Below are 23,839 nucleotides of genomic sequence, written 5' to 3' on the forward strand. Positions count from 1 at the left end.
AACATGTTTTTCGTTTACTAATATACGTTTATAAATTAGTTTCGGTACCGCTGATAACAATCGAATTCGCTTCGGTTCACAACTATAACGTGCCTGCTTTTCTTTGTTCTGCATATAATAATTTCTTGTATCTTATCATTGACGCGTTTAGTTATGATTTCATAATCCGACACCGACTGAATTTGCGTCGACTTCGTGGTTTAACGTTTTTACATACTTTTACCGTTCGGTTAAATTATCCTGTCACGAAGCACGTGTCCTAAATAGCTAATAATACTAGTTATTAATTATTAAAAGAAAAACAATTCCTCTTCAGCTTCTAGGTCCCAAAGCTTCGTTTTTAGCAGAATTGGTTTTGCTATTCAAAAGGGGATTGCGGCGCAGCTTGTTGCCCGTTTGCCTGCCACTTTATTGTAATCGTTTTATGGTAAATTATATATAAAATCTTGATGGATTAAAAAAAATAGATAATGGCACACACTATTTTTGGGTAAGTGCATCACTTCATTTGAAAACTTCCAGAACCCCAAATAATAATATTATTATTATTATTATTGAATTCAGTCTTCAATCTTCATCATCTCTAGATCATCATCATCATCATCATCACGTCTCCAGTCTTCATCCAAGATTTCCGGAACCCTTTACTTCGCTGTCAATTCTTCATTCACCCTTATCTTTAACACACTTTAGACTCTAAACCCATCTTATCCAACCCCAAATGATCCAGATTTGCTTAACCAAAACCCTTATTCTACTCTCTAATTCAGATCTCAAACCCACAAGGTACGATCCGTCAATGTTATTAATCTCACCCAATTCTCGAAATACCCATTTCGAATTTGTATACTTTCTGTTCACTGAATGTCTTAGGGTTTAAGTTTTTGATCGATTGAATCCACGTACCCATATGGATTGAATCCACGAACCCATATGTAGAATTTGTTTTTCTGAACTGGGTTTTTTATTATTTTTATATTATCACCATGTTTAAGATAATTAAGGGCAAAAAGAAGGGATTGAAACAAGAATCAATTGACCCGCCACCGGGTCCTAATGTATCATCCGATGTGACGGTAAACCACGCGTCTCGGTCAGCCGTTGTCGGTGACCAGCAGGCTAGTGTTATCAGGTCACAGGCTGTTAATGTATCTTCATGTTTGCCTCAGCTTGAACCCAGTGTGCTTGAGGTGTTGCCCATGTTGAAAGACGTCCCCGTGGCGAACCGACACGCTTTGTTTTTGAAAAAGCTGCAGATTTGTTCGTATGTGTTTGATTTTTCGAACTCGTTGAAGAATGTTAAGGTGAAGGATATTAAACGGCAGAGTCTTATGGAGCTTGTTGATTTGGTTCAGTCGGGTTCGAGTAAGATGAATGAGATTATGCAGGGGGAGATGATAAAAATGATATCTTTGAATATTTTCCGTTGTTTACCGCCTCAATCGCATGAGAATTCGGGTACCGAGAATCTTGATCCGGAAGAAGATGATATGTATTTGGATCCGGCTTGGCCGCATTTACAGCTTGTTTATGAATTGCTTTTGAAATATGTGATATCATCTGATACCGATACGAAAGTGGCGAAAAAATACATTAACCACTCGTTTGTGTTAAACTTGCTTGATCTGTTTGATACAGAAGATCCACGCGAGCGTGAGTATTTGAAGACTATATTGCATCGTGTGTATGGTAAGTTCATGGTTCATCGTCCGTTTATAAGAAAGGCAATAAATAATATCTTTTATAGGTTTATATTTGAAACCGAAAGGCACCCTGGTATTAGTGAACTGTTGGAGATTCTTGGAAGTATAATAAACGGTTTTGCAATACCGATGAAGGAAGAACATAAGTTGTTTCTTTCACGGGCTCTTATTCCGCTTCACAAACCAAAGTCGATTAATTTGTATCATCAGCAGTTGTCTTACTGCATAACACAGTTTGTTGAAAAAGATTATAAGTTGGCTGATATTGTTATTAAAGGGTTGTTGAAGTATTGGCCCGTTACAAATTGTGGTAAAGAAATTCTTTTTCTCGGTGAATTGGAAGAAGTGTTGGATGCTACTCAACCTGCAGAGTGTCAAAGATGCATGGTTCCGCTTTTTAGAAGGATTGGATGCTGCATAAGTAGCACTCATTTCCAGGTTAGTGATTTATGTCGTGTTTTTGTTCTTTAAAGTTTTTACATTTAGTGCATTTAAGTTTTAACAAGATTATAAACACTTAGCTTCAGTTTTGCCATTGAAATAGTGTTCATGTGTTGTGGATCATAGTCTTATTAAACTGTTCGTTTATTCTCTAATGATAATTCAACAAGCTCTGTTTCGTTTGTAATCTGATCATATGACACAATACGGCTTTTTTAATCATGTCATATCATGAGATTTACAAATTTAATTAAACGAACTTCAAGTTAATATAAAAGCATAATGGATCATATTCTAAGTGACCCGACCGGAGTCTGTAGGCTAACCCGACCTGCATAACCAGGATATACTCAAGACTGGCCGCTCTCTCCCGGTCTGGTCTGGTCCTCGGGTTCTAGATTTGCTGTTAAAATGGTTCTGGTTCGGTCACCCATATAGCTTGAGCCTGAATTGTTTTGAGCTCTATATCTAAAGCTCGAGCTTGTCTTTTTTACTGCTTATTGTTTATTTAAGCATTTTATTTGTTATTAGACAGATTATAACATTGTTTATATTAGACGGGTCTCAAGTGTAATATTGTAGTCTATTTATATCCTATTGTACTAAGTTGTTAATTATCAATCACAGACACAGTTACACAAGGTTTATTATTAATAAACATATTTAATTAGTATTTTTTTATATATTTATGATTACGATTATAATTATAATTATATTCCTAACATGATATATATTTTCTAGCTATTATTATCACAACTATATAGTATATACAATAACATTTACTATGTGAAATGGATTTACTATATTAAATAAAAATGATTATATTTATATAAATAATTAGCTCGTTTAGGCTCAGAACCCTAGTATTAAAGTTCAATATATGAAGCTCGTGCTTCAGTGTGTTTATTATGCGAGCTCCAATTTAAGCTCGAGCTCATTTAAGCTCAACTTTATACAACCTTTTAGAGAGCCGATCTCGAGTAGCTCATGAGCGGTTCACTCGTTCACATTCCTAATATCTCAGTTATGTGTTATTTGTATATTATCTTATCATATCTATCTTTCAAGTTTTAAAATTTTGTCAGAAATCAATTAAAGGCTTCCTATTTTTTTGCATTATCTACACAAAGTAAGATTCTACGAGACTTGAATTAACTGAACATGTTATATCTCATAAGATAAGTTAAATGTAAGCATTCTGCATAGTAAATGTTTGGGAATTTGAGTTAACTGAACAAGTTTTCTTACAATTTTTAATTAAGTCTAATATTTTTCAGTAACAATTCTGAAATAGTGAAGAAAAATCTAAAAATCCCATGAAAAACATCAAAAGATCAGAATAAAAAACTCTTGATTTTTTAAATAACCCATAGCTCACAAATTAAACAGCATAAAAGGCTTATTTTTAAAGTAAGTTGTTTGATAAAAAATAAGTTGTGTGATATTTAGAGTAAGGGTGATAAGAGTATGCTTTGAAGATAGTGATAGATTAGTTAAGCAAGCTTTTGTTTTATAACTACTATCCTGATAATTTGAAGGATTATGATACCGGTCCAAGTTAGTTATTGATTAGATTAGATTTATACAAAAGTAATAATATTTTAACTCGTTACCAAATTACTTGGTGGCAAAACTTTAGTATTCAATATTTATTTTGTTGTTGTTGCAGGTTGCAGAACGAGCGCTGTTTTTATGGAACAACGAACGTGTCGTGAGCTTAATCGCACTTAACAGACCCGTTATTTTACCAATAATATTTGAATCATTAGAAAGAAACATACAAGGCCACTGGAACCAAACAATAAACGAATTAACCGCAAACGTCAGAAGAATGTTCATGGAAATGGATCCCGAGCTCTTTGAAGATTGCCAGACTCGATACATGGACAAAGAAGCCATGGTCAACGAGAAGTCAAAGCAACGTGAGCTGACTTGGAAAAAACTTGAGTCAATCGCCTCACAACCTGCATGAAATCTTGCACTTCACTTGTTATTGTGAATTACCGCACTGATGGACATGCCAACGACTTTTACCTTCATTTTCTTTAATTTATTTACCGACTTTTTTTTTTCTGCGGTTTTGGAAAGGTAACGTGTACCTTCTGTTGTTATAGTTACTGTTTTGGTTATTATTTGTAGTAATATGGTACAGATATGTGAAAGATGTCACCATATTAGTCTTTTGTGGTCAAACTAACCATTTTGGCCATGTTTCTTTTCAATACAAACTTGGCTGTGAATGCGCACTGTTCTTGTTGTGTGCAAAATATTTTTTCTTGTTTTTTTTTTATTTTCTTTTTGGCAGGCTTAGAGATGGTACCATTAAAATTAGTTATGGCTATCAATTTTCTTATACCTCCTATAACCATAGTCATTTAATATTTATTCATTTTATTGATCACCAAAGACTGTTGTATGAAAAGAAATGAATATTTTTAATGTTTTTCTTTCTATGAATTTGTTTAGTTGGCTAGATAATTAGAGATGAGCTTGGCATCTGTACTATCAACATTGAAAATACCGATACCGAAAATCGCCAAAAATGAGCACCGGTATCGAAAATGCATGTGAAACTGAATCAACATTTTTTTGTATTGATTTGTATTGATTCTCTTTCTAACATAAACTATATTTTAGTTCTTGACTTCTTGTAATTTCTTAGGTTGAGATTTTAATTAATTTTCTTGTGTTAGAATTTAGATTCTCTGTAACATGCATTTATAAAGCTTGCACATTTTACCCTTTTTTGTCACTTTTCCACGTTCCAACATTTGCATTTTGTTCATGTTCTATTCATTTAGTCACCTTTTGACTTGTTATTAGCTTTGGAATATTAGGCAATTATCAAAACAATACATTAAACTAGAGTAATAAATTTAATAACTTTAGTATTTTAATTCAACTTTCAAGATGTTATTATTAGCAATGAAATCAGATACTTATTATTTATTCAAGTTTTTCATAAATTCTTACCAGCCATAAATTAAAAATAAGTTTATATATATATATATATATATATATATATATATATATGTGTGTGTGTGTGTGTTCAATTGCACATAGAAAACAGCTAAAAGAAGTCGATCAAATTATATATATTTTTTCTTTCTTTTTTCTCATTTTATACTCAATTTTCCAAATCTATTACTATAATAATAACAATGATAATAACATAAAGAAACCCCCACCATTCATCATGACTATGTCAAGGTACAAAACTAGGAGCATTAGTGAAAATGAAAAGATAATGGTGGGCGGTGCTAATTTTGCGCTCGAGCCGCTACCAAATATCATTCCAAAGTAGCCATCATCATCATGGTTGTTGCCGTTCCTGCTTTCCCCAGCTCCGGTGACCGGGTTATCACCAAATGACATGGTCCCAACATCATCCCTGCACAACAATCGTGTTATTTATATAACACATATAGTGTCACCTATAATGCTAAAACAAGTTGGGTAAATTTGTCACCACAGAAGAAACACTTTATGCATTTAAACAAGTTAATTAAATGTGATATAAATTAATTTACAGGGTGTTTAGATCACATACTGAGTTTGATATTACAGGGTGTTTAGATCAAATGTGGGACAATATTACACATACTGAGTTTGATACCCTTTAGGAGGATGCCAATAAAGGAAGCTTTTCTAGCCTTAAAAAGTAAAAGGTATAAGTTCCTTCCTAGTGAAAAAGATGTTAGATACCCTTTATAAGGTTCTAAAGACTTCCTTGTAATCTAGCCTTGAGAACATGTGAATAGTAGACTTTAAAAAAATCAACTTGAAATAGTCGTAACGGTATTTGGTTATGAGATCATGTATACGACAAATTATAAACTTTTTCAATGGCTTGGGTCGTGTATGATATAATCTAATACATGTTTAGTTGCTAGAAACTAAAGCTATCAAAAGTGTATAATTGTTGGAGAGAGTACATTATATTTTAAGTCAGTTTATGCGTTGAGTTGAGTTTTTGATAATTGAATGACAATGGGATACTTTTAACAACATAAGAAAAAAAAACGAACCAACAGATACCTAACCAGTATGAGATACAAAAATACAATTAGATATGAGATTGGATAACCAAAACCTGACCGGTGGTTGTCTTAACGACACATAGATTATGGACATAAAAATATTGGGTTGGTTAAGTTAATCTAACTATGATAAAACGTTGGGATTATATAATTGTGGAATTAAAAAAAAGAAGAATCTGTTTCACATGCATTATGTTCTAAAACATGAAATTAGCATAATGACCTTAAAATGAGACAACTAAGCATGTAACTATGACACTTTATAGAGTTAGCAACCTATAATTTATATAAAACATGTACCTAGGCTGACCAAAGACACCAGCGTTCATCGTGAGTTGGTCTACAATGAAAGCCAACCGAGGATCAACACTACTCGCCTTCGCATACATGGTGTCTAAGCTTTCACCCGAGGGCACAAAAAACGCACCATTTTCCATCAAGTCCCCCTCCGTCCTCCAATTCCACCCTACCCAATTCTTCTCATTCGCTTCCACTCGCTTTGTAACCTATTCATTTACAAAACAAAAAATATATATAGTAAAAACATTAAGTGTTAACCAAATTTTGCTGGTTGGTCTGACTCTAACTGTTCAGACCAACTAACAAATAGCACATCATTAGACTACACAAACTTACCTCCTTTGCATTAGGATCCGGAGGCGCGATATACCGGTTTCCCTGACTATTAATCGTCGGATTCGCACTCCCACCAATCGCGTACATCTTCCATTCCCTAAAATCATTGTTCACCACATGAAAATAACCATGTCTACACCTTGGCATCCTTTGCACCAACCCTTTCCCATAATGATTAAAAGCAAATGTAACCTATGCACAAAAACACACACAAACACCAAGAACACACAGTACAACCAACATTACCAAAAGTACAACTCACTAATGCACAAAAATGAGTTTAAATTTTAAAAAAAATTTACCTGCATCCCTTTATCAGGCAAATATGCATCATCATGACCCATAAGCATAACTTCATTATGATAAGTAAAATAATTATTTGAAATTGTAATAGCCGTTGATCCCAATATTGCATCAATCAAACCATCAGTACAATGTGACAACGAACAATGATCAATCCATATATTTCGTGAACCCAAAATCGATATCCCGTCACCGTCCGATAACCCTCTACGGCCAGCATGGGTCGGACTTGACCGTATGATAGCATTACCCGAAGGTTTACAGTTAAAGATACGAATATTATGAATAATAACATTTGTAACATATTGGAGAGTAATACAACCACCACCAGTTATGTCAACGTTGACTCCACGACCATCAATGGTCTTGTAACTGTTGACTATGAGTTCATGTTTGAGTTTAATCAGCATGCTGGATGCGAACACGATCCATAATGGTTCGGTTTGTAGGACCGCGTGGCGGAGGGTGCCTGGTGTCGGGTTGACCGTGTCGCGGTCGGAAGAGTCGGTCACTATGTAGTATTGACCGCCTTTTCCGCCTAGTGCGTACCGGCCGAACCCGATGCCGCAGTCGGCGAGACGCTGGCGGTCGGCCCCTGAGTTTGGGTCGCACCGCCAGCAGTCGTCGATTGGGTTCCCGGTCGCGCAACCACCGATGTCTAACATATGTCTTCTTTGTATTGACACATTGATGGTCCTATAAAAAAAGTAAATAAAAATAAGCAGACCGTACCCAGTAAAATACCAATTATAATAAAAGCTATTAATAGGGTCTAGACAGTAATAAAAAATAAAATAAATAAAATATCTAAGGGAAACATTAGAACATGAGTTTGGACATTTATGAAACTTCATTTGATTTTTTTTATATTTTTTTTAAGATACCCATTATATTAAACATTGTAATAAACAAAACCCATAAAGGAATTTGTCTATAAATGAATAAAAATAATAAGAAAGATGAAATCTTGATCATGTGGGGTTAGAGTTTACCTATGAACTTCATGAACAACAGCTTCAGGATTAGGGTGTTGATAAGGAAGAGAAAGATTAAGAGTGGCTTTGATGACAGATATGAGAGAGGTTAAAAGACAAAACAGGAGAATGTGGGTGACTGGAAGATGCATTTTTGTGCAAGAATATATGAAATTAATGGGAAGGAAGAGTGTTTAATCTCTTTGTCATGAAACAAAAAGGTTGAATCATCCTTTGTTTTGGAGGGAAAGAAAGTTAATTTTAAGAAAATGAATGTTTTTAATTATTTGTATAATATGGTGATGGGAATTATTGACTTAAATAAATAGCAATTTGGTGATAATATCGGGTAGTTAAATGAAAAGGTTATGGAAGAAATTGTTTTTTGATGTAGGGTTTTTGCATAATTGAGGGAGAAGAAAAGAAGATAATTAGGGAATGATTGAGTTTTTAGAGGGCTCACTTCCAAGATTTTGTTTTCCTCATAAACTTTACATTCCAATCTTGTTTATAAATCATTCTATTTAGAAATTAACAAGAAACCCAATAGATAAAGTCAAATATCCACACATACACACACAAATACTATAGAAATATTGAGGGAATATAAAGGAGGAAAAGTTGTCTTTTTGGGTGATCAGAGAATATCTATAACATTTAACTATTTAAGATATTTCATGTCACGCCTTCTACTTTCTTCATGTTACACTTAACACCCTTGACTTCTTTTCTTATCATTTCTACCATAATATTCTTTTCATTGTCAAACTTGTATAAAAATAAGATGTTTTGTCAGCATATTGACCATGGGTGATATATTTTTTTTCCAGTGGACATAGAAGGATTTTCTCGAATATGATTAGTAAACTCTAATGACGAAGTTGTATTGGGCTCGATTTTTGCGCATCTCTAATGGTGATAGACTTCTGAGTATAATATTTTTCAGAAATTCCAATGTTTTTAATAGTGGGGTATTTAGAGACTCCGTCTCCTATGAAAGCTTTGTGAGAAACCACTTTCGAGATCAACTTCACTATCACAGTGAGTTTTGATGCCACGTGTCACTGTCTCATTCGACGTTGAATCTCATTGTCTCCAGCAGAATTTCATTGTGACGATAGATTTTGGACGGACCATTTTAGGAATTTGACAAAAGAAAGAGGCATTTCTTGAAATCTCTCTCGTTGATTATTTTGAAAATTTTCTTAATTGATAAGTATATTTCCTGATTTATCCATATCATGATGGAACCAATGACTTATAATTAACTTAATTTTTCTATAGTTATAAGAGTACTCTAGTTATAATTACTAAAAGTTTTCACCAACCGCCATAGTGATAGTGAATTGTCGATGGTGGAGTGGTTACGAAGAAATGGTTTCATGCACATAATTCATAATTAGTTAATAATTTTGTCTACGATTCTACGAATGTCGTTTTAAAAAAAATTGTAATTAATGACCTTTATATTATCATAACAAAGTTTCAGCTAGTTTGCGGAAAAAAACTCCACTAAGGGGGCACTATAGCAAACATAAAAACCTAATAAAAAACAAGCTTGCGAATATATATTTAGTCATTGGTTACATTTAATTTGTAATTTAGTTTGATTTATTTAAATTAAGAATGACAGTGATGTATCCATCATACAAATAATTGTATTGATTATAAGACCATCTCTAATAGGAGATTCTTATGTGTTTTTAGAAAAGAGAGAGAAACTGATTTGGAAGAGAGAGATGATTATGTGGAAGAGAGAATGTGATGTTAGATTCTTGTAAAAGAATTTCCAAGATTGTGTTTGTGAGTATAGATTGAAGAGAGATGAGGGCAGGGGTGTTCAGTATTCGAATCGGACTCGAATAATTCGAAATTCGATTCGGCTCGCATTCGAATTCGATTTTCAGTCATTCGAATTTGATTCGGTTCGAACTCGATTTAAGTAATCGAACTTCGAATCGAATACGAATTTATGATTATAAATTCGTATTCGATTCGAAATTCGAATTCAAATTATACATTTGTATTTTTATTATATATATACATACTTATGAAGAGATAAACTATATAAATCTTTTGAGTTATAGAGATTAAAAATAGAAAGTCATCATTTTGGTTAATAATTAATGTAATTGGACACTGATAACTTTAAATGATTTATTTATTTTATAGAATTGTACTTTTTGTTGTTAAAAAGCTCACATTTATAGTGGTTTTGAAATTGAAATATATTTTTTAATTGAATTCGAATCGATTCGAATTCGATTCGAACTTCATTTTCGAATCAAATCGAATTTCGATTAGTTATTCTGAATTTGAATCGAATCGAATCGAATCGAATTTGTCGAATCTATTTCGAATTCGAATCCAGCTTCAAAATTTCAATATTCGAATAATTCGATTCGAATACATTCAAATATTCGAAATTTGATTCGTTGAACACCCCTAGATGAGAGAGAAGAGAAGAGAGAGTTGGTATTTTGGTGGACCAAATGCCATATAATCACCTAAAAACACCATCTAAAAATCTATCTATTAGTGATGCTCTAAGAAGCATCGAAAATGGTTCAAAAGTTTAAAATTTAAATATCATTTCAGTCAACTTGAATATAATGTGGTTATACTTATGATAAATGCCAAAAACTTTTGTTTATTCTCGTTCAATTGTAATTTAAAATTTTTAATATATATTGATTTTGTTTTTTCCCTTGCCCAATCCGCTTAGTTATTTTAATTTCTTCTTTGCTATAAAATGAAAAGCTAGATGAGAAAAAAAAAAAAAGAAAACAGATGCATATGTTAGGCCAAAATACGTGGGATCCATGTCATGTAGGACCAAATTTTATAAAAGATGTTGTAAGTCCATTGCCGTCATGTATGTTCAATGTATACCATTAAAGAAGCTATATTACTTTTATTTTCACTATAATCGTGCTAATTTTAAAGTGCTTCGACATAAAAATTCAGACAAGCGCACAACTATTGAACTACATGGGTCTTTTCTGAAATTAGATATCTTATAGTTATGTGAGTGATCCGTTATATCATAACTGGTCAATACTAGAATAAGATTTTCGAAACGAAAAAGTGATTATCAACGGTATAGTGGTATACATTGAACATCCATCGATATTTACCGATAGCCAAAACAAAATTCCAAAAGAATAAAAGTGGAGTTTTTATATTCATCGCATTATTTGTTATAACTTATGCAGTCGATATTGCTGATATATCACCGATATATCAGTGATATATAAATCAGAATATCGATACTGATAATATCGACGATATTGACCGATATTTGGCCGATATTGGACTAATATTTGGCCGATATAGCACCGATATTCCCTATATCAGTGTTTTAAGTCTTAATGATCAATTTTTAGTGTTCAATGTTAGTGTTTTAAGTCTTAATCAATTCTTACTTGCTACGATTGTTAGTGTTTTCAATTTGCAAAACGTTAATTTGTTAATAGTAGAAGACTATACTGAATTATTAGTGTTAAATTGTTATATCTATGAATTTTACATGATATTAAAATTTACCGACATCCTACTGATATCTCACTGCGATAACTGATATATCAGATATCGGTTCTTGACCGATATCCGATATTTTTCCGCATTAACTGCTTAACTTAGAACCTAAAAGGGGTCTTGGAGTCATATTTATAATTCTTGCGCACCCATCATACACGTTTCTCTATCCAAAGTTGGAGTTAAACGTGCAAATGAGCGTTAATGCTTATAATCTCTCTCTCTCTCCTTTCGGTTTCTAAAGTCATTTTCTTAGTTTGTGTTATCCGTCTTTTATTGCATAAAGTTTAGTTTTACTACTTTATGTCAGTGGTTACCCGAGTTAAAGTTGAAATCTTCATTTTTTTTCTTAATTAACATCCTATTTTGTCAGGTTATTTTACTTTTAGGACGGTGGTAATGGAGGGGTCGGCGAGTTATTGATAATAACGGTTGCATTGTAGTGCTGTTGTTGAGTCATTGTGGTATGTGATTTAGTTTTTTTCTTTTAAAACGACTCGTAATTCTAATATACTTCTATAAACCACAACCGTAGTGATCACTCTTCATGAACAAGTGGTTCTAGATTGACTCTTCAATGAGAGAATATTGTGTGATTTTCTAAATGATCAACCCCTTATTCGCCCAATATTTGAGCTTGTTCTTATTTGGTAGGGTTTGTTATATATTTATGATCACTTTTGTGATTTAAAGAGACTCTAATAAACCCACTAAACTATAAAAAAAAAGTTATTTTAACCCACATGTTCCTAACAACCGAGTTGAGATTGCCATGCTTATTAATTGAGACTTGAGAAGAAAAGGTATAAAAGGAGATGTGTGGATGGTTGTGGACTTGTGGGTTGCAAAACTTTTTAACATTTTTTTACCAAGTTTCTTTCAAATACCAAGGACTTCTCTATTACCAACGTATAAAAATGCTTACCGCAATGCTAGGTCATGAAGAATCATAATTTAAAATATCATTAATAACTACTTTAGTCCTTTATTTGTATAATTATCAATTATCGCATCTCGGTCTATTTGAGAGTGTCTTTGACGATGGGATAAATCAAACCCTAGTTATTATTAGTGACAAATAACAATCTTGTGTTTTTGTCATTGTCGCACATGGTGTCCTTTATCGTATACCCTCGATTACGGATGTTATAATGAAAATCATCAAAATGGCAATTGCATAAACTGTATTTTGCTAATTAGTTAGCTTTCTTACACATCATATTTATATACTTAATGCATGAAGACACATATAACGCTATACATATTTATATAATCTTTTCTTCTTTTCTATATAATTAGTTATATATAAAATTATCAAAACATGTCGCACTACATTATTTAATGCATTGCCTTATATTCAATATGATAATTCTCATGAGTTCCATATATATGGAACTTTAGTTTCTAAGTATATATCCTCATACCAACTTTTTGACTAATCAAAATCTATAATAAAGTTTTCTCCTTCTTTATATAATTAGCTATAAAAACACAACTTGCATTTGGTATTTCATAAAGGGTACATATGTGTGTAAATAAATATATAATGGTATTGGTGGATATGTGTATATTTCTCTAGGTAAGCATCAAATCCTTTTATCCTATTCATTGCCTATACATAAAGTAATAAAGTCGGACCAAAATATATATAAAGAAAAGGTCGATAACTATGTTAATAGTGTCATTCCTCTTTTCACGGCACAAATTCTTTGAAATTTTTTTCATTGGTGGGTTTAATAACTCATCGATACCTCTAGGTATGCAACGTTCACAACGTTAGTCCTTAGTGTATTGTATTTGCCTTGTTAGTTGCGCAAATCATCTATTAACTACATGACTGTTAGTGTGTGTGTATTGATTTAAGTTTTATGTTTATATATGTTAAAACTATGACTAGCCACAAAACACGAGTAACTACTGACATTTTAGTTTTACAACCCGTATTCTTCCTACATTTGGTTGAATTTATGATAATTTGGGATATCTATGTTTAAAGACATGAAATAATATAAAAAAATGGAATTATTAGAATAATACCTATGTATTTGATTTTTAAAGTTGGTTTGGGAGTTGGGGTTGAGATTTTGGATCGGGTTTTAGGTGACGGGAATTTTAACGAATAACCTTTATCCACCTATAATCATATATGGTATACCCAAAACTCATAGGAAAATCCGCAAACGTGAAGCATTACGAGTTACCATAGATAAGATGCAACTTTATAATCATATATAAACTGAGATTACATTGTTGTCACACCGTAATCACCTATTAAAATCTATGTATAATATATATATATAAACGAAAACATAAAAATCCTACGTGTCGCGATATGGTCACTACCATTTTTTTTGGAGTCACCAGATTTGCTTGATTTTTAAATGGATGCTTCTCATGCATTTGACCCGAATTCACGAGTATGGGTCTCATCAAACCCATATTTTTTTTAAACGGGTTATAACATCTCATTAAATTAAAAACTAATCTCACTAAATATTTGATATAAAAATCCTATAAAGTAATGATATACTAAAATTTAATATCTGATTTATTTAAAAAAAAGATATATATTATTTATAATTAAAAAACCAATTTTATAGTAAAAAAATAAATGTGTCTAAAGTCTCATAAAACCCATATAGCTTTTAAACCAGGTTATAACATCTCATTTATTTGTGAAACATTTTATTATCAAACAATAAGTATATTATTAACTTTGATCATACATAAAAAAATAAAAATTTAAAAAATAAATAAATATTAGAAACAAATAACATAAAACAACACCGTAATACGGGGGATAAAAACTAGTTTCACATATACTTCTTGAAATTGAATGTTGCATTTAACTATTTATTCTTTTAGTAATTCATCTCTTATAAAATGTCAATTCATCTTAGAGTATAAAACTGTATGAATTGTTGTAAGACCTAAAGACCGTGTGTAGAGTTCTTTCTGTTTCATTTACTTGCATATTTCATTGACAATTTTCAAATAGAAAATAATCAAAATATATAGTTAAATAGTTATTATATTTTAAAAATAATTTGTACGTCTTTCATTATTCCAAAAATAAGTTATTGTACGTGGATAATTAACTTGTATGAAAATAGACAGAATAAAAGTATTACTATAAAAATTGGATTCTATTGGGATCAACATTGGAAAAGAGACATTACCCTAAAAAGAAATAGAAAATGAAAAGCTTAGTTTGAAAGTAAAGGCCCGAACTTTTACATACACGCAAACATGGTATGTTTCTGAATGTGTAATTATATTTAGCAAAGGACACATTTGTGGGTTGACCCTTTTATAATTTAAGTAATGTATGTCGTACTTCAATAAAATGGTATTTTTTTGTCAAAATTCAAAAAGATAAAGATGAGCTTGATAATTTACTACTAGAAAATTGAACTTTCACTAATTCAAAATCTTCCATTGATAACATTCATCCCGATGAGCATCATTTGTTGAAGCTCCTTCGATATAGTGCTCGTGAAACATTTTCTTTCCTATGGATTGCCAAATTCCCTCCACAATGCCGCCAATGCGCGAGAGAATTTTCCTAGTTATAACCCATTAAAAACCGATAAAATCTAACCTAAAAGTTCAAAACCCTAACTAATGAACATACGTCTTTTACATACCTCTTGTTAGATTGTCGGTTTACAGTGAGGTTAATTCGGTAAACAACCAAAACTAAATTTTGGCTAAGATTTTCCTTGGAAAGACATGAAATGGATGTATATATATAAATACATAAAATGAAAGTATAAATACTTGAAATGAAGATATTAAAACATGAAATGGAGGTATAATATATAAAAACTACAAATACATGAAAATATGAATGATTTAGTTCGGTTAATTTCAGCTAACCGTGTTTAACAAAACCGATAACCGGCCTTAATTACGATTTGGTTATTACTCGCCCATATTTTTGACTATCTTGAATTTGGTTCAGTTTGGGCCACGTTGAGTTTCTTCGGGCTCGGCTCGACCAATAAAATATTAAAAACCATGAAAACAGGCCTTCATTCTGAGCCCATTAGGCCCACTAATATTATTAGATTTGAAAATAGGCTCGCAGATTCAAAATAGACCACCACCGCTCTGTGTAGACTGTAGTGTATATATCGGATACTGAATCTTGTAGTTTGATGCAATAAATTAGGGTTCAAGAGAGTATGGAAGCTGCATTCGTCCGTGACGTCATCCCTGAAGGTATATATATCCTCAATTTTGCTGTTTATTGTAATATTATATTATATGCTCGCTAGATCGAATGATTAAACTAGACGAATTAGCATCTTAAACTTCATGTTTTGATTCGGATTCTTGTGTTTTTTTAGATTGATATGTGCAATTAGAGTTCCAATTACTGATTCTAAGTACGAATTAGGGTTTCATTTTACACTCATTTGGTTTAATTTTACCAGCATTAACCTAATTTAACAACTGTTCTTGTTCTTGTTCTTGCATCATAGTTTAAGTAATTGAAGCTATAAGGTCCAGTGTTGTTGAACTAGTTAGGCGCTAGTCGGGCGACAGGGTACAGATTAGCGATTAATAGGGATTAATCAGATTGGAATTTTATATTTAATCTTTTAAAATTATATATATACATATATATATCAATAAAAAAATTTATATATAATTTTTCACAACAAATATAAATTTTCAAATCTTCAAAAATTTTGACCGATTTTGATCTAAATTTTCCCGATTTTATATACATTTGGTCCATAGTTGTCAATAGCGACAATAGCGTATCGGCCATATGCCGCTACATGTTACTTTGTTTTAGGTTTTTAGGTTTAAATAACTTTACATATTTTAACATTTAACCCCTTTTATCTTTCAATTGTTTGTATTTGGTCCCTAAAACTTATCAATTTTAACATAAAAGTTTGAAATTAGTTTGCGTATTTCAATATTTAGCCCTTCTATTATTACTACTTTATATTTAGTCCTTAAACTTATAAATCTATACACAAATAAGTTTAAAATTGACATTATATATATAAAGATTATAAATTGCTATTTTTTATATTTATAAAATTTTTTACTACTTTACCGCTAAACAGGAAATAGCGGTCGCTATTTACCGCTATTCGCTATGTAGCATATAGGTAGTGTGTCGCTATTTACCGCTATTCGCTATTAACAACTATGATTTGGTCCCTTTTGATCATTTTTTACTAATATTGACCATTTTCACTGGTTTTGACTTTTGACTGCTAATGATATCATGGGCCGATTAGGTGAAATTGAATCGGTAGCCCTCTTATTTCCCGTTAATAGCTGATTAGTCGGCGTCTGATCGTGATTTTTGCAACATTGGTAATGGCTGTATTGAAGATTTGAATCCCAATTTATGTTCTGTATCTTGGAAATTGTTTGTTACTCTGAACTTAATACATAGATTCCACACTGAATCTTGCTTTAAGTATGCAGAAAGGTTTTATAGATGTTAATTGTTACCATAGTTATCAAATGCGCTAGGCGCGCTCAAGGCGCATAGGACTTGCTTGGGGCCTAGGCGCGCGCAAGGCGCAAAAGAAGCGAGGGCCCGAGAAAAAGAAAACGCCAATGAAAAAAACTTAAAATTTTACTATATATTCCAAAACTTGAATAACAAAGTTCATCCAATACCAAAAGCAAATTAAAGTTTAAAAGCATCATAGCATACCTAAATTACGCAGTTACCGACTAAGTGAAGTCATTTTGTAGATATTTTAGGTTAAACAAGATTACTAATTATGCTCTACAACCTAACCTAAACACAATCAGAGTTGTATTTGCCAAATCTAGAACATATAATAATCAAAATTTAGTCATTTTAGATTAAAAAGTCCACCTTTAAAATTTAGTTTCAAAGCTTCAATCATATAACAGGAAACATAAATCATAAAATGGGAATTCAGCAAAGCAAATTAAAATAATTATTAAACAATAACAAAATTTAATAAGCAATTATCATCTAGAATAGTCAATGATTATATAGATAGATAGAATTAAATTAAGTTAATTCCCTTTTTTAGGTATTTCTTGTGACTCACTTAGTGAATAATAAAAAAAAATAAAAAAATCATAGAAATTTAAAAAACCAAAAAAAACCGGAAATTACCCCTAGAATTGCGCCTTTCCTATTTAGAGTCACTAAATGATCGCCTTGCCTAAAAAGAGCGCCTAGGCGCAGTGGGTGGACGTTTTTAATAACTATGATTGTTACATATTAGAAGGTTTAAAGTTCATATCTTTTGATGCATTTTTAGAAGCTGATGTCAAACTAGATAAGCCCAGAGTAGAAAAGGTGGTGGAGAATTCTGTTGGAGATCCAGAAAGGAAAATGCTTGCTGACATAAGCAACGTGCCAAAGAAACCTAGTGTTTTGACCCAAGATAACAAGTCTCGGCCGACTTCATCTACTGGTAAAGAATATGTAGAACAACTTCAAAAGGTACCCGATTTTGCATGTGTCATTATGCAAGTTTTTGTTTTAATCTTAGTGCTGTGGTTTATCTCATGTTTAACTGGTTTTACATGGTTCCATGTTAACGTAATTCAGGAAAATGCGGCACTCAAGAAGCTCGTAGCAGATAAAAAGTATCCTTTTGCTATTATAGTTACTATTAAGTTCACACCTATTTATTCCAAAGCGAGTGGACACGTGACTGGATGCTCAGGTAAGGCTTTCTCGGCTCGTTTATGTTAATGAGCTGTAATGTTGAGCTCAAGCTTGACTAGTCAAAAGCTTGAGCCAGCTCGTGGCTTATCGAGACGGCTCATTTGTTTTTAAAAATAAAAAAGTTCTTTATATTTTTAACATGCTAATATATGTAAGAATCCAAAAAATATTACTTGTAACATACAAATAATACATAGTTTATAAACTGCATAATTCATGATATATGTGTGTGTGTATCTATAAATTTGTGTTTTGAGTTTTCCCCGGAACTGGGTGGCTGTTCAAAAAAAATAAAAAACACAGGTGCATCAGTTTCAGTGCAGTTTTCCCCAAAATTATATATTAACATTTTAGGGTTTAAAGCAAAGGCCAGAACACCACCATCGTTGCATCCCCTGACTTCACCGAAAAACAATTGTACGCTCTAATTATAAACGAGAGAAAAGAAAACTTTCCATATTAAAAGAATCTTTGATATATAAAGAATTTTCAACATATACAAATTTGGGTTTTAATTTAAACGAGCCAACGAGCGAGCCAACCTAGGCTTGGCTCAACTTGTTTACAGACCGAGCCAGCTCATCTACAAACGAGCCGATCCGTTTACAATCTTGTGTGAGGCTGTTGCACCTGGGGTAGACCGTATACGTAAGGCAAGGTTCTTTGAAACGCACAAGGCAAGGCGCTTTTACAATACCTGTCTTAAATTCGATATTTCTGCTATCTTTTCAGAGGCTGCTGCTCTTGTTCATTCTCAAAACTTTACGTAGGCCTTACAAAGTGGTTCTTATCTAGAGTTAATGAAGTATACAACTAGTTAAATTAGAATTTTTGTGATGAGATGATTTTAAAAGATTTCTAACATTTTGAAGTTAGTTGTAGGATATTAATTGCTAGTTATATTTGGTTTTTAGTTATATTCGGGGAGTTCTATATCTATCATATATTTTTATTCCGGTTCTTTTGTTGCTGATGTTCGCTCATTTTGCACCTAGCTGATACACAACTACACAAGCACTTTTTGTTGTGTATAGCAGTCAAGCCTAAAATATTTTCATCTATATTGTTTAGTTTTTTTTGGCAACCTGCCAAATTCCGGCAGACATATTTGTACCTTGTTTATTTGACTAAATAGGGCTTTAGCAGTTAAGTAAATTCCCAGATAAACATTGCTTGACCATGAATATACAAATTTTCCTTAATATATTTCCCAGTAAAATTATTGAACTAAGTGGAGCCGAGTTACACCAACTCGGGCTCACTTTGCAGAAGATGCAGCAGCAGAATTTGCATCTTGCTCAGGCAAATAGTCAAATGCTGGCGGTTTGTTTCCTTGTTATAATATGTTGAATTTTCTATAGCTTTTTTTATCAGAAAGATTGACATGTTTCTTCACTATTGCAGGAACTAAATTCTGGCAAGGATAGGGTATTTTATTTTACTTTTTTGTTTCTTATCTGTTTATGATTATGCTGATCCCGTTTTTTGGGTTAATTGCGGTTTAGCAAAAATATCTGCAACATCAGCTTGGATGCGTGAATGGCTTGCTTATTGCAAAAAAGTTGGATTTAGAGGTGAGAGTGTTGCTTTTTCTTATAAGTTTGCTTTATCTCATGTTTTGATGCATGTTGGATGTTGTTTCAGGGAAAAAGGAAGACCAAAGCATGTGAAACAAATCAAATTAAGGTTAGCATTCAAATCTCATGAGTAATTATGCTGCAAAAAATGTGGGTAAATATTTTATTTCTTTAACTTGTACTCTTGTAGAAACTGAAAGTTTCTGATCACAAGGAGATGGAAGTCTGTAATGTAGTGGAAAGAGAGAAAGAGCAACAATGTAATATCAACAGAAGGCAGAAATCTAAAAGTAAGTCTACTTTTTTTTTTCACAAGAATGTCGTTTTCGGTCATTTAATGGTATTAGACACGAGAGTCTGCTGGTTAGCACAAAAATGGTATGTTTAAGTTGAATTTTTATTTTACTATTTGCGTTTTAATCCTTTAATGTTACAAAATTTGCAACAAAAATTATATATATATTAAACAATTAAGTTTTAAACTGTCATGTCTATTCTATCCTTTAAATCTTTGCATCTTAAACTACGCTAAACTACTTTTTTCCCGCAATATATCGTTTTTGATCATTTTTTTATGTAAATTTCTTACATTTTGGAACTAGTTTATGGACCTCATGGTGTTAAATGGTTGTGTTTGCGCGTTGACATGGAAACGATCTGTTTGCCCGTTCCCGCAATATACCTGTGAGTTTAAGTTACAACATCAACACTTATCTACAAGTTTAAAAAAAATAAACTGGTAAACCATTAACTCGCAAGGTTGACTTAAACACAATCCATTTAGCTAAACTTGCTTTTCGGTTCGACCCAAAACTGACCTTAACTCATTTATAATAAACCTATACCCGTGAATTTCATGTTTGGTTTGTTTCATGTCAGAAAATTCACACTTGGGATGTGACCTGTATATTACCACCTGAATGGATTTGATCATTCAATATCAAATAACTACTTTTAAAGTTAATCAAATCTTGTTTTTAGGTTTAGGCCCATCGGTCAGAAAGGTTGAGGAGAAGGACGTCTGCGAAAATGCTAGGTTTGTCCACACTTATATGTATTTTTTTTTAAGTTAAATATCTTATTTGTGTTAAAATAATACTATAAATTCATATTAACAAGCAGTATATATTGTCTGATTTACAGAGTCCGAGCTAGAAGGCAATCCGCACGCTTTCAGCATGATGAATCTAAACCCGCAGAAGTCTTATTTCCTACAAACGAAGAGTCCGATGATAAAATGCACGTCGACGTGGCATTTTGTGTTAAAAAAGAAGCAGAAGATAAATCTTTACCAAATAAAGGAATTGGAGAAAACAGACGATCATCCATTTCAAGACCATCACGTGTAGCAGCTAAAAAGGTTCAGAATTATAAAGAAATTAGCCTTAATTTGAAAATGCGTAGACCTGGCTGAATTATTTTCTAACAATTTGAACTGTAAAGGTATTGTTGAATGTTGATAACTCAGTTTGGTATTAATCATGACTTTTTGAACTTGTTCTGATTTGCTAATATCTTTTATTAGTTAATATATTCAAAACCAAATGCTTATGGTTTGACAAACTTATAATCTTCATGTTCATGTCAAGTAGATCTTTTACTTGGTCAAAAGTTTTGCTAAAATACATATTTTCTCTTCACGAAAATCTCGAGTATAATAATATCGTATAAATTAATTAAACTGTCCGTATGTTTGAACATAATTTACAGATTCAACTGTTGTTAAGTGGGTCGTGTTTGCGAACATGAAAAGTTGACCTGAACGTGAATTGTGTTGGGTGAATCTGAGCGTGACAAGAGTTTTTGTGGATTAACAATGTATAGATGCATTTAATCTGCAATTTTCAACAAATATAAATGTATGTAAAATAATCACATTTTTTTAACTATAAAGATTCTAAAATTTTGAATAAACTATGTGATTATTTTAAGTTATGGCATATATAAAATTTTTTAAAAAAGTATAATTTTAATGGGTTTAACAAGCAAACATACGAGAAGTCGTCTCGGTCATGATCAGTTTGGTTAAATGCGTTTGTGGGCTCGACCCAAATTTTTCCTGAACCCTTGTAGAGTTGTAGTACTAAAACCTTCGTGAATTTCATGTGAAGACAAATGGATGCAAGAATGAACATATATTATGCGTATAGATGAAAAAGGCTGAAAAGTTGGTCTATCTTTTTTAGAATTATACTTTTAAATTACATTATTTTTCAACCACGGGACTTAACACTAACCACCTAAAAATACAAAACCTTATTCAACACATTCGTACCGTTAGACCAAAAACCCTCTGGTATAAAAAAAAAAAAAAACTATTTCATGACTTTCCCTTGTATTATTCTGCAAGTTAAATCAGTTTGTATAACAGTATAAGTAAAAATTGGAACTGTTTTGTAAAATAATATATACAAACAAAACGTCATAATTTTTTTTTATTAAAATACTTATGTTAGAAATGTGCATCGGAGAGAGTTTAACTATTCTTTTTCAAACTTTATATTTGAACTTGTTAAATTCTAAAATCTAAATAGGAAGTTTTAAATAAACCCTTAATTAATTTAATCTATTAAAGAAAAGGGTTATATACTAGATTACTAGCTAATCCAAAAATTCTTTAATTTTATTTCATGTGAGAAATTGTCACAGAAATAGACGACTCAGAACAATGAAAATAGAAAACAACTTTTGAAAAATAAAACCAAGTCACATGGGAAGGCCAATATGTTGAATCTTACGAGTACGAGGTCACCATCACATCCATTCTGTTAAACACCAAAAACCGCGTTTATGCACGAAAGAAACCAATCATCATATTACTATTACTAATATTTTTATTAAATATATAGATAATTTTGTTTATGGTTAATAAGACAAAATCATTACAATTTTTGTCGTCACGTCATATTTTGGCTCCTCGTATCATGCATGAAACTATGATCAGTATGTGGAATTATTATTTCATTTTTAAAAATTGTTCTTCAACAACAAATTATTTTGTATTCAAATATTAGATAATTTCATAATTTATTTTATAATAAAATGTATTTGTTATTGACGACTTATGTACATATACCATATTGGGCTGAATTTGCTGGCCCAATTAGAATATGGTAACGGACTCACCGCGTTGACCTAGCCCACAAGTCAAAGCGGTCAATGGTAGTACAATCCGGGTGAAGTCCTTAATGAATCTTCTGTAGTATCTAGCCAGATCTAAGAAGTTACGAACTTCGGGTTGCGTCTTGGGAATCTCCCAATCTATTATAACTTTAACCTTAACGGGATCTACTTGAATTATATTCTTACTTATGACATGACCAATGAAGTATCATACATCGTGAAGCCGAAGTTCACAGTTCACACTTGAAACTTTTTTGCATTTTCTATCTTTAATAATTCAAGCAGCAATTTGATATGACTTTCACGATCTCCTTGCTTCAGACGCAGATAAGTATGTTGTCTATAAAGATATTGACAAACTTGTCTAAATACAGCATGCAGACCCGATTCATGAAATCCTCATAAGCGGTTTGTGCATTAATGAGTCAGAAAAGCATGACCATAAACTCATAATGTCCAAATCTCGTCCTTAAAGTTGTCTTAGGAATATCCTCTTCCTAAACTTTCAATCATTGATATCTAGATCAAAGGATTGTCTTAGAAAAATAAATTGCACCCTACAATTGGTCAAACAAATCATTGACCCTTGATAGCGGGTAACGATTCTTGATAGTTACCTTATTCAATTCTCGGTGATCAATATACATTCACATCAATCCTTCTTTCTTCTTAACAAACAAGAAATGAGCGCCCCATGGTGACGAGCTATGTTAATTCAAACCTTTGTCCAACAACTCCTTAAACTGGTTCTTAGCTTTTGCAATTCAGTCGGCGCGAATGTATAGGTGACTTTGCAAGTGCGTGTCTTCCAGAC

General features: G+C 32.1%; 3 protein-coding genes across 6 annotated transcripts; 2 read left to right on the forward strand and 1 right to left on the reverse strand.

Annotated features, from left to right (window-relative positions):
- The first annotated feature begins 478 nt into the window (after nt 1-478).
- On the forward strand, nt 479-4,431 carry LOC143582743 (serine/threonine protein phosphatase 2A 57 kDa regulatory subunit B' beta isoform-like). Its single transcript, XM_077065238.1, has 2 exons — nt 479-2,141; nt 3,814-4,431. The coding sequence occupies exons 1-2, from the start codon at nt 987-989 to the stop codon at nt 4,114-4,116; spliced, it is 1,458 nt and encodes a 485-aa protein (XP_076921353.1). The 5' UTR covers nt 479-986; the 3' UTR covers nt 4,117-4,431.
- A 770-nt stretch (nt 4,432-5,201) lies between these two features.
- LOC143582736 (putative pectate lyase 5) lies at nt 5,202-8,549 on the reverse strand. The gene is made up of 5 exons (XM_077065227.1): nt 8,116-8,549; nt 7,123-7,819; nt 6,821-7,012; nt 6,485-6,690; nt 5,202-5,535 (listed from the first exon to the last, which is right to left on the reverse strand). The coding sequence occupies exons 1-5, from the start codon at nt 8,247-8,249 to the stop codon at nt 5,292-5,294; spliced, it is 1,473 nt and encodes a 490-aa protein (XP_076921342.1). The 5' UTR covers nt 8,250-8,549; the 3' UTR covers nt 5,202-5,291.
- Nucleotides 8,550-15,701: 7,152 nt separating this feature from the next.
- On the forward strand, nt 15,702-21,398 carry LOC143580749 (shugoshin-1-like). 4 transcript variants are annotated; one of them, XR_013143718.1, is made up of 9 exons: nt 15,702-15,858; nt 17,913-18,097; nt 18,206-18,243; nt 19,540-19,648; nt 19,730-19,899; nt 19,970-20,011; nt 20,093-20,192; nt 20,884-20,938; nt 21,046-21,398. XR_013143718.1 is itself a non-coding variant. In XM_077063697.1 (8 exons), the coding sequence occupies exons 5-8, from the start codon at nt 19,958-19,960 to the stop codon at nt 21,314-21,316; spliced, it is 480 nt and encodes a 159-aa protein (XP_076919812.1). In that variant the 5' UTR covers nt 15,702-15,858; nt 17,913-18,097; nt 18,206-18,243; nt 19,540-19,648; nt 19,730-19,957; the 3' UTR covers nt 21,317-21,398. The 4 variants fall into 3 exon arrangements, 2 of the variants coding, with proteins under 2 accessions (XP_076919812.1, XP_076919822.1); XR_013143716.1 differs by having other exon boundaries at nt 19,730-20,011; XM_077063707.1 differs by lacking the exons at nt 20,093-20,192; nt 20,884-20,938; nt 21,046-21,398 and having other exon boundaries at nt 19,730-20,082.
- The last annotated feature ends 2,441 nt before the right edge of the window (nt 21,399-23,839 follow it).

Source organism: Bidens hawaiensis, unplaced genomic scaffold, assembly GCF_021521415.1.
Source record: "Bidens hawaiensis isolate Kalapana, Puna unplaced genomic scaffold, B.hawaiensis_p1.1 tig00001511_1, whole genome shotgun sequence".
Classification (NCBI taxonomy): Eukaryota; Viridiplantae; Streptophyta; class Magnoliopsida; order Asterales; family Asteraceae; genus Bidens; species Bidens hawaiensis.